General features: G+C 48.8%; 1 protein-coding gene and 3 non-coding genes across 5 annotated transcripts; all 4 read right to left on the reverse strand.

Annotated features, from left to right (window-relative positions):
- Positions 1-616: 616 nt before the first annotated feature.
- On the reverse strand, positions 617-723 carry LOC136382656 (U6 spliceosomal RNA). Its single transcript, XR_010747282.1, has one exon. It is a non-coding gene; the product is annotated as a U6 spliceosomal RNA (small nuclear RNA).
- Positions 724-7991: 7268 nt separating this feature from the next.
- On the reverse strand, positions 7992-12660 carry RPSA (ribosomal protein SA). Of its 2 annotated transcripts, none has more exons than XM_066351308.1 (7): positions 12616-12660; positions 11850-12014; positions 11063-11181; positions 9876-10121; positions 8714-8842; positions 8427-8592; positions 7992-8152 (listed from the first exon to the last, which is right to left on the reverse strand). In XM_066351308.1, exons 2-7 carry the CDS (start codon positions 11980-11982, stop codon positions 8058-8060), a joined length of 888 nt encoding a protein of 295 aa, XP_066207405.1. In that variant the 5' UTR covers positions 11983-12014; positions 12616-12660; the 3' UTR covers positions 7992-8057. The 2 variants fall into 2 exon arrangements, with proteins under 2 accessions (XP_066207405.1, XP_066207404.1); XM_066351307.1 differs by having other exon boundaries at positions 7992-8155.
- LOC136382683 (small nucleolar RNA SNORA62/SNORA6 family) lies at positions 9651-9802 on the reverse strand. The gene has a single exon (XR_010747305.1). It is a non-coding gene; the product is annotated as a small nucleolar RNA SNORA62/SNORA6 family (small nucleolar RNA).
- LOC136382684 (small nucleolar RNA SNORA62/SNORA6 family) lies at positions 11252-11400 on the reverse strand. Its single transcript, XR_010747306.1, has one exon. It is a non-coding gene; the product is annotated as a small nucleolar RNA SNORA62/SNORA6 family (small nucleolar RNA).
- Positions 12661-15217: the final 2557 nt, after the last annotated feature.

The raw sequence follows: 15217 nt of genomic DNA on the forward strand, positions 1-15217 counted from the left end.
GCCTTTTCTCTTTGATACTGACTTTTTCATTCTCTCTCTCCTCTCCGTCTGGAATTCCAACTAGATATTTGACTTCCTTATTTCATCTTCCCTGTATCTAAATTCTTTTCCCTATTTTCTATCCCTCTGTCTGTTTCCTTGGCAGTAATTTCTTCATATATTTTTCTAGCTCAGCAGACTCCTCTCCAACAGTGTCTTGTTCTTTTTTTTTTTTTTTTTTTTTTTGTATTTTTCTGAAGCTGGAAACGGGGAGAGACAGTCAGACAGACTCCCGCATGCGCCGGACCGGGATCTACCCGGCACGCCCACCAGGGGCGACGCTCTGCCCACCAGGGGGCGATGCTCTGCCCCTCCGGGGCGTCGCTCTGCCGCGACCAGAGCCACTCCAGCGCCTGGGGCAGAGGCCAAGGAGCCATCCCCAGCGCCCAGGCCATCCTTGCTCCAATGGAACCTTGGCTGCGGGAGGGGAAGAGAGAGACAGAGAGGAAGGAGGGGGGGGGGTGGAGAAGCAAATGGGCGCTTCTCCTATGTGCCCTAGCGGGAATCGAACCCGGGTCCCCCACACGCCAGGCCAACGCTCTACCGCTGAGCCAACCGGCCAGGGCCTTTCTTTTTTTTTAATATGGAATGCTTCATGAATTTGCGTGTCATCCTTGCGCAGAGGCCATGCTAATCTTCTCTATATCATTCCAATTTCAATATATGTGCTGTCGAAGCAAGCACAACAGTGTCCTGTTTAATCTGCCCATTGCATTTTAAATTGTGATATTTTTCATTTCTAAATTGCAAAATCACAGTGTTATTAGACATTGTTTGGAAAAAATAATTTACTTAACAGAATTATATATGATGAAATGATATACACTAATTTTTAAAATCCTCTATGGGGGTTTTGAAACCAGTGTCAACCAACATTTCGTTTCCTCAGTCTGGAAAGCCTGCGAGGCCCCTGGGCAGAGTGCTATCGGCCTCTGGCCTCTGACGAGGGAGAGTATTTTCCTGTGCTCTTCCTTTCTCTTGCAAATTGTAGATGGAAACACCCCTTGGGTTGGTACAGGACATGGATAGAAGGAAATGCAGAGGTCAGTGGCTGAGGGTGCGGGGTTTCCAGTGGCGACAGGATAATGGCTGCTTCCTGTAATGTTAGGTGATCTTGACCTCGCAGAGAACAGGGCCAGCCACCCATGGAGAAGGGACAGCGTTTCTTGAGATTTTTGCCTTTCACAGAGCGTACAGCAGGGGCAGCACTGGAGTCGAGATCTGTGAGGTTAGATCTTTCCCTTGGTCCCCAGCTCATTTCCAGAAATATCTAAAGGAGAGGATGTAAAAACGTCTGCGGTGGCCTGACCTGTGGTGGCGCAGTGGATAAAGTGTTGACCTGGAAACACTGAGGTCACCAGTTCAAAACCCTGGGCTTGCCTGGTCAAGGCACATATGGGAGTTGATGCTTCCTGCTCCTCCTTTCTGTCTGTCTGTTTATGTCTGTCTGTCTGTCTCTCTCCTCTCTAAAATGAATAAATAAAAACGTCTGCGGTGAGCTGGGCAGTGGAGGTCTATACCGTCACACTGCATGGTGTCCCGGAGACGCCATGGCCTCTGGTAAAGGCCCCCAGCTCCTCGGGAGGCAGGACTTCCCAGCTTCTCTTGCTGAGGCTGAGTTGAAAGTCCTCCTTTTAAAGGGGTTTCTGTGCTATCTTGATTCTCCCCGATGATGCTCTCCTCTTGTCTGTCTTTTTTACAGCCTGGTGCTGTGCTTGCGCTTCTTGCTTTAAACAAACCTTCATGGTTCCATCATCCTCACTTCTGTTTCCACGGAAAATAGTTCACTCGGTAACTTGTTATCCTCCTCACCATTCAAAACATAACTGACACAAGGTCACAAGCTTCGTCTTCATTCACTTCCGTATCCCCAGTAGCTTAAACAGTGTCTGATCCAGGGTCAGCCCTTAATAAATATTTCTTGAATGTTGAATTGCTAATAATTTTATTTGAGATTCTTGGCAAACATAGAACTGGGTTCTACTTAAGTTCACTTGGGTTCTTCCTAAGTTAAACCCGCTGAACTTAGCACATTGAAAGTACCACAGGTTCTGCCCTACTAAACCTGCTAATGGCATGTAGGAATTTAAGTATCTCATCCCCAACTTACACAAAAGGTCTGGATTGCTCAGGCAGGATCAGAAAACTCATGGCCACGGTGACATTTACCACTGGATATCTGTGTGATTTGGAATAAGAATTGAACTATTCCAGCAGGATCCCTAATAATAGTTTCTTAACAACTTAAATATCTTGAGTATCCAGGACTAAATTTACCAGAAGATGTGCAAAATCTCTTTGGGAAAAATTATAAAATTTTATTGGAGGGACACAGAAATGAGAAATTGGTAAGCTATATAGATTGTTCATGGACTGAAAAATTCAATATTGTGAATCAGTCAATACTGCTCTAAATTACAGAGTCACTGGCTTTATAGTAAAACTGTACCAGTTGGTTAAAAATGTGTATGACAATACAAAGGGTTCAATACTAGGCAGGACTCTCTTGGAAAAAGGAAGGACGGCAGGAAAGTTGCCCTGGCCATTGTTGTAGATTATAAAAATTCTAGTAAAGAGGAAGTTACAGTGTGCCAGTGGCCCAGGGACAGACTCACAGAGCAGCACAGGGAGAAGAGAGAGGCCAGGATCAGACCCTAACTGGATGGACCCTGGATTTTTGAGAGGCAGCAGTTCTGCAAAGTGAAGAAAGGTGTTTCAATAGAAAGTGCTAAGGGTTGTGGCTGTGTTTTCATAAGATGTTACATGTAATCGTGAAGCTATTTGATATCTTAGAGTTTAAAACCCACAGGGAGGAATTTCTGTGCACCAGGAGCTATCAAAAATGTTCAGGCCCTGGCTGGTTGGCTCAGCAGTAGAGTGTTGGCCTGGCGTGTGGAAATCTTGGGTTTGATTCTCGGCCAGGGCACACAGGAGAAGCACCCATCTGTTTCTCCACCCTTCTCCTTCTCCTTTCTCTTTATCTCTCTCTCTTCCCCTCCCACAGCCAAGGCTCCATTGGAGCAAAGTTGGCCCAGGCTCTGAGGATGGCTCCATGGCCTCCGCCTTAGGTGCTAGAATGGCTCCAGTTGCAACAGTGCAGCAGCCCAGATGGGCAGAGCATTGCCCCCTGGTGGGCATACTGGGTGGATCCCGGTCAGGCGCATGTGGGAGCCTCTCTGCCTCCCCACTTCTCACTTCAGAAAAATACAAAAAAAAAAAAAATGTTCAAAGTTGCTCTGTTGATAACAACCAGATCATGGACACAAACCACATGGCTGTTGTATTACGCTGATGTCACAGATGACTCTACAGGAGTGGAGAAACTGGGGATGAAAAGCAAGATGTACTGTGACCCCATTTATAGGAAACTCAAAACCAACAGGGAAACTAAACAATTCTCGACCAAGTCCACCGAGGGTGGCAGGAGAGGAGCTCTGAGTTCAGGGAGGAAGGGGCAGGGAGGCACCCACAGCTACTTTTTCAAGTCCTGGCACCTTTTTATTTCATAACTTGCCTGTTACAGAGGTTTTAACTTGGTTCTTCAAGAATATATAGATGTCTTGTATAATCACCTGCATGTATGGTGCATTTTACGATCGAAAATTATTTTTTAATTATATATATACTAACAAAATACAAAGTGATACGTAGAATGAGTGTCTGCTACGTGGCCAGGCCCAGTCTACTTGCACAACAAGCTCTGAATCACAACCCCATTTGATGCTGAGGGCGCCTGTGCCCGGAGGCACCGTCCCTTGCCCGGAGCCACACACTAGGAAGATGCTGAGCGTGGCTTCCATGGGCCCAGACATTTCTGATCCCCACAGCCCTCTGCCTGCCTCTCCACACAGCACACGATGGCAGCGCTAATGCACTTACAGGCCACCTGGATGTGGAGGTGTCCTTGGTGCTGGGCCATGGCCCAGGCCAGACCCAGTCTTACCACCCACTCAACCCAAGCTGACCCAGGAAGCACTTCCTCCTAACACCCTGCAGGCAGCAGCAGGGGACTGGGTGATAACAGCCTGGTCAAGTTCAAAGCAGGTGACGCAGGTCCAGGTGAGGACAACTGTATGGCCCTAGACAAGAGCCTTAGGCTTGCCAAGTGGAATTCAGCTCCAGCTCTTTCTTGAATGCTATTTAAATCTCTAAGATTTATTCTTAACCACCTCCTCTATTCACTCAGGAAGTCAAGTTCTGCCTGACCTGGGGTGGCGCAGTAGATGAAGCATTTTCTTGTACTGTTGAGGTCACCGGTTCAAAACCTGGGGCTTGCCCAGTCAAGGCACATACGAGAGAAGCAACTACTACAAGTTAATGCTTCCAGCTCCTCCCCCACCCTCACCTTTCTCTCTCTCTCTCTCTCTCAAATCAATAAACAAAGTCTTAAAAAAAGGTCAAGTTCTGTGTTAGGCTGACTTCAATAGTGATGATTTCCCTTTGTAATAGGGGTGTATTAGGAAAACGAATCCTGTGGCAGAAGCCCTTCTCAGCTTGCAGGGGGAGGAAGGGGAACTCAAAGCTCTGAGTGGGATTCTATTCCAGGTGGCTTAGAAAACAAAGCCCCAATAAGTGGTCAAGAGCTGGAAGCTGTGATAGGAACAAGTAAAATCTTAAGCTAGAGCAGGGGTCTCAAACTCAACTCAGCATGTGGGCCGCAGAGCAAGATCACAGCCCTTCGGCAGGCCGCACTAGGTCTACAAAAGGCAACTGTTACGCAACACTTTTCTCACTGCAGTTGAAAACAAAAAAAAATCAGTACAACAAGCACAATGGTACATGCAGTTTACTCAGTGTCACAAAACGACCAGAAACTGTAGTTCGCATCACAACTGCTGTTAACTAAGCTAATATCTAGCTAGGATGCTAGAGAAATGAAAAATACAAGTAGGCCCCTAGGCTTACTTAATTTTATCCAAAATATTTTGAACTTCGTGGATTAGTCTGCGGGCCGCACAAAATTGTTCGGCGGGCCGCGAGTTTGAGACCCCTGAGCTAGAGGGTAAATCTCCTGTTGTGTTGTTCCCACAGTAAAAAAAAAGAAAATCTTCAGCTGTGTATTATTGTTTAAAAACAGCAAGCTCGGTTTCTAAGACAAGGGAACTGAATGAGTCATTATTTCTGAGAAAAGTGCTTCCAAGTGGACAGGAAAGGAGGCTCACTAGGGCCAAATCGAGTGCAGTGCCAAGGAGGGGGTGCGGGACGGAGGGCGTCTCCCTCGCTGCTTACACCGATGGGGAAAAGTCAGGGCAGGATGCACGGTGCACGCCTGGTGGAGGAGGAGATGAACCCAGCACTGAGGTGCACACTGCTTCTGCAACGACCGTTAGGTGGGCACCAGGCTAATGAGAATACTAGGCTGGGACTGGCTACTCCGTGCCGGCTCGAGGGCACTGGCTCTGCAGCCGTGAGGTACTGACTGGGTCTCAGAGTGGAGTCACCTCAGGTCTGGGCCGGCGTGTGGTCCTAGGTCGAGGCAGAATCTGCATGAGGAACAGGATCAAATGCTCATGGAGGCTGTGAAGAGGGTGATGCCCTCCCTGGGCAAGTCAAATCCAGCCAGGTAAACTGTCTTGAAGAAATTCCCAGTCTAGCTTGGTCTCTGGTGGCACAGTGGCTAGAACGTCGACCTGGAACTCTTGAGGTTGCTGGTTCGAAACCCTGGCTTGCCCAGTCAAGCACGTATGACAAGCAGTCAATGAATAACTAAAGTTAAACAACTATGAGTTGATAACTTCTCGTCCTACCACCTCCGTCCCCATAAAATAAAAAAAAACACACACCAAACACTGTGGCCCTGGCCAATGGCACAGTGGAGTGTCCTCCTGGCTGGTTCAATCAGGGACCACTGGCTCCACCCCAAGGTGCCATCAAGCACCAGTCAGGCCACATACAAGAAGTCATCAATGGGTGCACAACTAAGTGGAGTTGATGCTTCTATCAAAATCAGAGGAAATACAGAGAAATGGCTGCCTGGCTTCTACTACGCTATACCTTGCCAGAGGACGTCTCATCCCTAAAACTAGATTCTATGAAGGGTAAGAGGTAGTGGTACCGCTGTGGCAATGCCAGAAGGCAGGCACTCCAGCAAGAGGAATGCACCCGGGTTTCTAGGGTGGAGACATCGAACACCAAGACACAGGACTCAGGGTTGAGACACAGTAACGGATTGGGTAGTCCTGGAGGGTTCAGTAGCTGCAGACGGGTCAACCTGTGATCAGGTGTACTACCCACAGGTGCAGTTACCAGTGGTTTCCTATTCATTGCTCCTCGAAGAGCCTCTTCTGCCTCAGATCATGCTAACAAATGAGCTTTGCAGCCCTCATGGGCCCTGACACCAGCCTCCCTTCCTTCAGCCCTTCCCCAACTCTCTCTGCAAATAGCCATTCTGACGCCACAATTCACTGCAGGTGTTGACCATTTTGCACCATGGGCTCCAGTTCCAAGCACACTGGAGCTTTAAAGGCAAAGGGCAGATTCTTCCAAAATTGCTCCTACACACAAGCTAGTGGCAGACTTGCTACGAAGCTGAAACCTGAGCTGTGGGGTCACCTCATTGCCTCTGCCCACCCAAGGAGCCCTGGCGAATAGTCACACATTTTATTTCTCCAAGAGTATACTGAGCCCTGGCCGGTTGGCTCAGCGGTAGAGCGTCGGCCTAGCGTGCGGAGGACCAGGGTTTGATTCCCGGCCAGGGCACACAGGAGAAGCGCCCATTTGCTTCTCCACCCCTCCACCGCGCTTTCCTCTCTGTCTCTCTCTTCCCCTCCCGCAGCCAAGGCTCCATTGGAGCAAAGATGGCCCGGGCGCTGGGGATGGCTCTGTGGTCTCTGCCTCAGGCGCTAGAGTGGCTCTGGTCACAACATGGCGACGCCCAGGATGGGCAGAGCATCGCCCCCTGGTGGGCAGAGCGTCCCCCCATGGTGGGCGTGCCGGGTGGATCCCGGTCGGGCGCATGCGGGAGTCTGTCTGTCTCTCCCTGTTTCCAGCTTCAGAAAAATGAAAAAAAAAAAAAAAAAAAAAAAGAGTATACTGAAGCTCCTCAAAGCATGAAATTGCTGTTGACTTACTCCATTTTCTTCAAGACAATGGTTTTCGACAGGCCGAGTGGTACTGACATCAGAGCCACACATTTTTAACAGAATTAAAATGCATAGAAAACGGCAATTAGAGCACTATGTACCATGACATGAAATTGTTCTATATAACCCTCCCAGAACCCACAGGAAAGCTGACCCAGACAGAGCTCTCTAAGCGGGAGAAGGCTGTGTGGCCCTTCCAGGGGTTGCAGACCTGAGGACTATATCCAACCCTTTGTCCAACACGGGTCTTCAATACCAGAGGTTCCCCATTCGCCAGCAACACTGGCAAACAGGACTGTCAATGAAAACCAATTTACTTTAAATCTGGATTTACCAATACAGATGTTAATGTCAGTCACAAGTATCAGAACCTTGGAAAAGTTATTTCTCGGGTTAACAACTAATGTGCAGCTGCTCACGTTTTCAGACCACACGATCTTTACACAAAAGGCAAGCTCAGGGAAACTCCCTTAACCTCCAGTGAGCTAGAGGCCAAACCAGTGTCAAGAGACCTGAGTAACCCTGGCGTCTTGGTCTGTTAATAAGAAATGGACACAGCCCTGACCAGGCGGTGGCGCAGTGGACAGAGCATCGGACTGGGATGCCAAGGACCCAGGTTCAAGACACCAAGGTCGCCAGCTTGGACCCAAGGTTGCTGGCTCAAGCAAGGGGTTACTTGGTCGGCTGAAGGCCCGCGGTCAAGGCATATATGAGAAAGCAATCAATGAACTAAAGTGTCCCAATGCATAACGAAAAACTAATGATTGATGCTTCTCATCTCTCCGTTCCTGTCTGTCTGTCCCTGTCTATCCCTCTCTCTGACTCTGTCTCTGTAAAAAAAAAGAAAAAAAAAAAAGAAATGGACACAACTTTTAGAAACTGTTTATTTTCCATCAACTTTATTTCCGTTCTGCTAAGAATTCGTGGAAGAACAGGTTAAGACCACTCGGTGGTTGTTCCCACCCACTCCGTGGCCTGAGCAGTGGGGGCCGCAGACCAGTCTTCAGTGGCGGGCTGAGCACTCCAGTCTTCTGCTAAGAAAACAAAACATCCATTAGCTGTTTCCAGGGTATTTTCTGTCACCTCGCCACCCCCAGCAATCTCCCTTGTATTCTACCAGACACACATTTCAAGGACAGACCACGGTCAGATCAGCTCACATACACCTGAATCCAACCTGTCGTTTTTAGCACAGCTGTAACATACTGGGGGAGAACCTTTTCATCTGGCCACGCAGATGTTTCAAGTTACGTTCAAGAGACATCCCACACCACCAGCCTGACACACCCGTACCACGCCACATACCAGTAGGAAACTGCTGAATGGGCACGGAGGGCACCTGCACGCCCTCGGACCAGTCTGCGACCTCAGGCTGAGCAGCTGTGAACTCGGGGGCTGGTGCAGTCCATTCACCCTGAAATTCCTCCTTGGTCACGGCCTTTTCAGCAGCAGCCTGTTCTTCCTTTTCAATCTGGTTATAAAAAAAAAAAAAAAAAGTGTATACATCTGACAGATTTTGCTTCCAGGAAACAGAGACCAAGGTGTCCGATTCGTTTATGTAATAACCATGAGCCCTCATGGAGGACGCTTACCTCTTCAGGATCTCTGTAGAAGTAGAGATCAGGCATGACCTCCCACGGGTGCTCACGAGAGATGGTGCCACGCATGCGCAGTACTTCCCGGGCCAGCATCCACCACATCAGACCCACTGAGTGAGCCCCCTGCAGGAGGGCCAGGATATTACAAAGTGACACTTGGTCAACCCTGAACAGCAAGTACCTCCCTAATCCACCTAACCTGCCTCACACATCATCTACGTTCTTGCTACCAAAAGGACAGACATCTCTATTAGTATAAAAGTATTTATAACAAGGAAGATTGGGCCCTGGCCTGTTTGCTCAGTGGACAGAACACAGACGTAGTGTAGGAACATCCCAGGTTCAATCTCCAGTCAGGGCACACATGAGAAACAACCATCTGCTTCTCTTCCCCTCCCCTCCAAGAGCCAGTGGCTCCATGGGTTCGGCACCCAGGCACTGTGAATAGCTCAGCTGATTCGAGCAGTGGCCCCAGACAGGGTGGGGGAGGGAGGAGTTGCCAGGTGGATCCCGTAGGGGCACATGCAAGAGTCTATCCCCCCTCCCCTTGCTTAAAAACAAGGAACACTGTTCAATGTATCAGCAGTTCTGAACCTTGACATTTTACAAAGTTCTGCATTGTCAAACCTCCACCCTAGGCAACAAAAACAAAATACCCCGCAGATCAGCGCCTGGACATTGGTTACCATTTTTTTTCTGATCTGAGTGATTCTTATGTACAACCACGGTTTTGAGACCAGTGACAAACTAGACTGACTTGAACCCACCTTTTTAGGATCTTATATCAGGATTCATGGAGCTGGTGTGAAACAGAAAGGCCAAGCAATGCCTGAGGCCCAAGTAGAGCAAGAAATACGGAGAAAAGCAGAAGAAAACAGACCATTTTTCAGTGTTTTCACTCCTCCTTAAAGCTCTCATACAATCGAACCAAATTTGTAGCAAGAATTACTATCAAACTCCACTCATTGGGCCCGAGACCCTTGTGGCTGTAGCGAAACACTTGCCCCTCGTGTAGCACACTACCTACACTTGTGAGTTCATCAGCCGCCAGGGCCTCAACTCCAAGCTCTAACAATGTGCAGAGGAATGCCCCGTTTCTGGAGCGCCCGCTCTCGAGATCCACAATGCTTTCGAATTTAGATTAAAAGCCAGTTACCTTGTTGTTGCAAGGGATGGCAATGTCCACATAGCGCAGCGGAGAGTCTGTGTTACACAGAGCAATGGTAGGCAGGTTAACGTAGGACGCCTCCGTGAGAGGCTGGTGGTCAGCCCGGGGGTCGGTCACCACCAGAAGCCGCGGCTCCCGGAAGGCCGCCTGGATCTGGTTCGTGAAGGTTCCAGGAGTGAAGCGGCCGGCAATGGGGGTGGCGCCAGTGGCAGCAGCAAACTTCAGCACGGCTCGCTTGAACAGAATCAACATGAAGTTAGCTGTGCTCCAGAGATGGAGTCATGCAACCCTTCCAGGGTAAACGGGCTGACCACCACTCTAATCAAATGCAGCTGATCTCCTCAGAACCCCAAATACCCCTTCCTCAAAACCGAAAGCATCAAATTAGAGGAATTCTTCGGCCTCCATGTCACCTGTTAAGTACTTTAAAATACTAGAGCCAAAGAAGACATGCTAATCGTATTCCTGCCCCGACTCCCTGACCACGGGCTTCCTTGCTGCTGGAGGATCTGACCCACACCGCCCAAGTTCTGGTGCCAAGTAGGCCACTTTGTGAGTGACAGGCAATTTCCTCATGTGCCTCCAAGATCCTCATAGGTTTATAAAATTAAATCAAAAGATACAAAGTGCCTGGTAACCAGTAAGCACCTCCAGCCTCTGGTCAAATTACCTCACAGCCACCCTACATAAAGCACAAACACACCCAGAACAAGAATAGTCGTAATGGAAACGGGACAGAAAAAAGACATTTCATCTCACTGGCGATTTTTAAAAAGCTATTTTTCATTCATGTTAAAGATTCCTACTCTTGCTTATGAGACAAGAACTAGTCTCAGACTTAGAATACCTTCCAGAAAAACTTTGGAGCTGGTATGAAAATTTCTCTGACCCCGGCACTTCATTTAAATACAAAAACCTGACTCCACTAAAATGTGACGAGCCATTTAAATAGCATCATTTCTTATTAGTGGCACAAGAAAACACGACAGAAGAGCGGAGCTCCACACACTGTCTGGTGTTGAGTGGTATATGTTGAAAATGTCAAATATTAGCAAATCAACATTTCTATATAGTGAAATTATGGGTTACTGTTGGTTTTTTTATACTCGTCTACACATCCCAACATGCCCACAGGCTTTATTTATTATGAAAACCAAGCATCCTGTTCCACAAACCTGGCCAGTGTTCCTGGACGATATGACACTGACATCAGCGGGGTTTTCAATGGCAACAATGGCACGAGCGGCCAGCAGAAGTTTCTCCCAGGTTCTCTTCAGGTTAATGATGTAGATGCCTAGGTGACAAGAGAGGCTTCAGGCACCGGACCTGGCTTGGCTTGCAAACGGACATCCTTCTAAACAGCTGAATGTGGCAGAGAGTACTATCAAACTCCAGTCACAGAGGCAAGCTCTCCTGGTGCTAGCGAACGTCCTGCCATCAATGTAGCACACTTCCGACACTCAGAAGTTCACTGGCCAAGACTGGCCTCCCCTGAGCTTTAATAGTGTGCAGCCTTCTCAGGAGGCCAACTGCATCATCTCATTCATTCTGTGCAGTAACCCCCCACCACCACCACCAATCAGGCCATTGCTGTAAGCTGTCACCTGCTTTCTGGTCTTTTACCACTCTTTCCTGTCAGCCCAGATACCAAACAATCCCAAACTGCTTTCCGGCACGCCACCCCCAGGCTTAAATCCTTCACAGGCTCTACCACTAAGCCGAGTAACCGCTTTCCCACCACGATGCCTTCCACGCTCTTGCTGCAACACCTCCCAGGTCAAACTGTTTATTCCCATCTCTCCTTTGATTTATTACTTATTAGAGAGCCCTCCAAAGCAGACTTAGAAATTACTTCATCCAGCACTACCCTTCAGAATATAAGAATCAAAATTTGTTCTTAAAGCTGGAACTGCAAAAAAAATAAGTAAGTAAAAAGGAAAAGGTAAAAAAGCAATGACCGACCATCACTTTTCCTTTTGTAGATGTACTGTTCCATCTGGAAGTCAAGGTTGGTGCCACCTAAGTGGGTTCCTGCTGCAAGGAATTTGAGGACATCCTCCTCCTTCATTTGCAGGACATCAAGGGCTCCGGACATTGTGAAAGTTTCCTTGGAAGTTACGTGGGAACCTGAAAAACAGTAGTGAACAACGTACTCCTTTTCATTCCGGCGACTTAAGTAGGCTAGGGGAACGGGTGTATTCTAATTACTGCAGTCAAGCAGCTTTTTACTTAAATGCAGCCCAGCTTACAGTCCAGCGGGATGAGACACCACTGAATAGACTATGCTGCACACGTGCCCGCAGCTAATCTTGCTGAGAGTAGTGTGGAGATGGGAGAATAGCCAGATAATTAGCCCACGTCGATGGTGTTAGGCGGCGCCTGGGCCTCTCGATTCACTGCCTTAGTGTCGGGGTCCCAAGCGACCGCAGCACGGTGTACTGCCCCCGCTTTCTGAACCTGCGCCCACCAGGAGCTCGGATCGCAACCCGGGCCTGTGCCTGGGCTCGAGCGCGACCTCCGACCGCGCCGCGGCATTGTGGGAACCCACGGGCCCAACACGGCCACGTGCGGGCCGCCAGGCCCAGGCGGTGCGCACCACGCCCAGCCAGATCCGCTCCATCCGCAGGGGCTCATCGCCAGTCCTCGCAATCTCTTCGCAACCCTCGTTTGAGCATGAAAGCGGTTCATGAGACCCTGGGGGCCGCAGGGAATCTCACAGGATACTCACTGAGAACAACGCCGTATGGACCCCTATCTGGGTAGCGCGGAAAAGACAGACGGGCGGAAATGACGTATTTATATACCCCGGAGGCAGCCAATGACAATCAAAGCCGGGCGGAAAAAGGGCGGATCCAGAGGAGCGCGTAAGGGGCGGGCCTTCTCCTTCCGGGAGGCGGGCTGACGGCGCCGGGCGCGGGCGCGGGCTCTGCGGGCGCAGCACGTGGGGCGCCCTGACTGGGCTGTGAGCGACTCTGGGGTTCGGGGCGGCGGCGACGTCCCGCGCTTTCAGCGCTGCTGCGGAAATCCCGGCCTAGGGTTCGAGCTCTTCGCCAGCCTTTTACTGACCTGTGAACATGAGCGGATCCCTCCCCAGAGCCACAGGTTCCGTACGTGGGAGGAGTGCTGAACCCCGCAGGTTTAAGTGCTTGATGAACAAAAGCTGCAGGATTAATTTTCTTTTTTTGTTTTTGAAGGACGGTTTAGCAGTAAGCAATTCAGATTCTAAAGTTCATTTATGGGAAAAAGCAGGATAAGACTGCATGCACAGTTGCGTGAGAATTTGGGGGGGGCATAAAAACTTGTAATATCCATCAATAGATTAGTTAATATAAATTTGTCCCGTCGGTACAATTCTATACACCCATTAAGAATAATTAAAACTCTAGGGTACGAAAGGGAATTAAAGGATGAGTGCAATTATTTTTTTAAAAATTGAAACCCTATACCTTAAAAGATAATTATCGCTAGATTATTAATTGTGCGAACATTTTAACCCTGGCTGCACTTAGAATCACTTGCAGAGCTTTGAAACATGCCTAACCTCAAACCAAGAAAATCTGGTTTTTAAAAATAACTCCCAAGATCATTTGAATGTTCAGCCAGGGTGAGAACCACCTATATACAAATACAGAAACAGGATGTGTTTTTACCTCTTTTTTTTTTTAAAAAAATATTGACTATTTTCCCTATGCTGTACTTTATATCCCGGTCACTTTTTTTCTTTAAAGATTTTATTTTTATTCATTTTAGAGAGGGGAGAGAAAGAGAGAAGCAGGGAGAGGAGCAGGAAGCACCAACTCCCATTTGTGCCTTCACCAGGCAAGCCCAGGGTCTTGGACCCATGACTCAGGGTTCCAGGTCGATGCTTTATCCACTGCGCCACCACAGGTCAGGCTTTACCTCGTTTTTAAGTGTCTAAAATTCTCTATGAGGGACACAGGTTGCTCTTAACCTGAAACAAAACACCACTGCTTTTTTTTTTTTTTGTATTTTTCTGAAGTGAGAAGCGGGAGGGCAGTCAGACTCCCACATGTGCCCCACCGGGATCCACCGGGCATGCCCACCAGGGGCGCTGTTCAGTTGCAACCTGGAGCCATACTAGTGCCTGAGGCGGAGGCCATGGAGCCATCCTCAACACCCAGCCAACTTTGCTCCAATGGAGCATTGGCTTCTGGAGGGGAAGAGAGAGATGGAGAGGAAGGAGAGGGGGAGGGGTGGAGAAGCAGATGGGCGCTTCTCCTGTGTGCCCTGGCCAGGAATCTAACCTGGAACTTCCACACGCCTGGCTGATGGTCTACTGCTGAGCCAACCAGCCAGGGCCCCACTGCTTTTAAACAAAGCTGACACAGGAGGAGTTAGGGTCCATGGCTTTCAGCATATTTAGAAACTGCTGAAAATATCTGGAGACAGTTTGCTCTTACAAAAAGGAAGACTCAAAAATAGCTATATGGCCTGACCAGGCGGTGGCGCAATGGATAGAGCGTCGGGACTGGGATGCAGAGGACCCAGGTTCGAGACCCCGTGGTCACCAGCTTGAGCGCGGGCTCATCTGGTTTGAGCAAAAGCCCACCAGCTTGAACCCAAGGTCGCTGGCTCCAGCAAGGGGTTACTCAGTCTGCTGAAGGCCCGCAGTCAAGGCACATATGAGAAAGCAATCAATGAACAACTAAGGTGTTGCAACGCGCAATGAAAAACTAATGATTGATGCTTCTCATCTCTCTCCGTTCATGTCTGTCTGTCCCTATCTATCCCTCTCTCTGACTCACTCTCTGTCTCTGTAAAAAATAAAAATAAAAAATAGCTATATGGAAGCTGAATGGCTGGTGTTTAAGTTTTATGTCACTGCAGGACGGCTCTGCAGGGACTTCTGCGACACTCCGAAACCATCTCAGCAGCTCTCTCACCTACACACCGTGGTCTAAAGAATCCTTTCATCATCATTAACAACCAGGACATTGCACTGTCCTGGTTGCACAAAATAACGTCGTTCTTGACGACTGATCTGCCTGGTGGAAATTCCTGGCAAGGAAATGAGAAAAACCCAGAGATGGAAAATGTACTGGAGTGATAGTAAGATCCCGTGAGCAGCCCTTGCCTGAGGCGCTCCTCCAAAGATGGTTGTGGCTCCCAGCCAGTGTCCTCCCCCTCCTGCAGCCTCCGGGTCCTCTGCACAAGTTTCTCCATCAACTGTTTATATTGGTCAACTTTCTTAAATTTATTTTTGGAGCGACAGAGAGGAAGGGTGAAAGGAGGAAGCATTCATCTGTGGTTCCACTTAGTTGTGCATTCACCGGTCACTTCCCGGTGTGCCCTGATCGGGGATGGAACCC

Source organism: Saccopteryx leptura, chromosome 10 (genome assembly GCF_036850995.1).
Source record: "Saccopteryx leptura isolate mSacLep1 chromosome 10, mSacLep1_pri_phased_curated, whole genome shotgun sequence".
In the NCBI taxonomy this organism is placed as follows: domain Eukaryota; kingdom Metazoa; phylum Chordata; class Mammalia; order Chiroptera; family Emballonuridae; genus Saccopteryx; species Saccopteryx leptura.

Bases quoted from the DNA above. Each gene is read 5' to 3' on its own strand.
- RPSA (XM_066351307.1), bottom strand. From the start codon at position 11,982: ATGTCCGGAGCCCTTGATGTCCTGCAAATGAAGGAGGAGGATGTCCTC. The intron at 11,182-11,849 runs GTCGGTCATTGC...CTTGTCACCTAG, and splicing joins CTACAAAAGGAAAAGTGATG to GCATCTACATCATTAACCTG. The intron at 10,122-11,062 runs GTTTGTGGAACA...ATTCTGTTCAAG, and splicing joins CGTCCAGGAACACTGGCCAG to CGAGCCGTGCTGAAGTTTGC.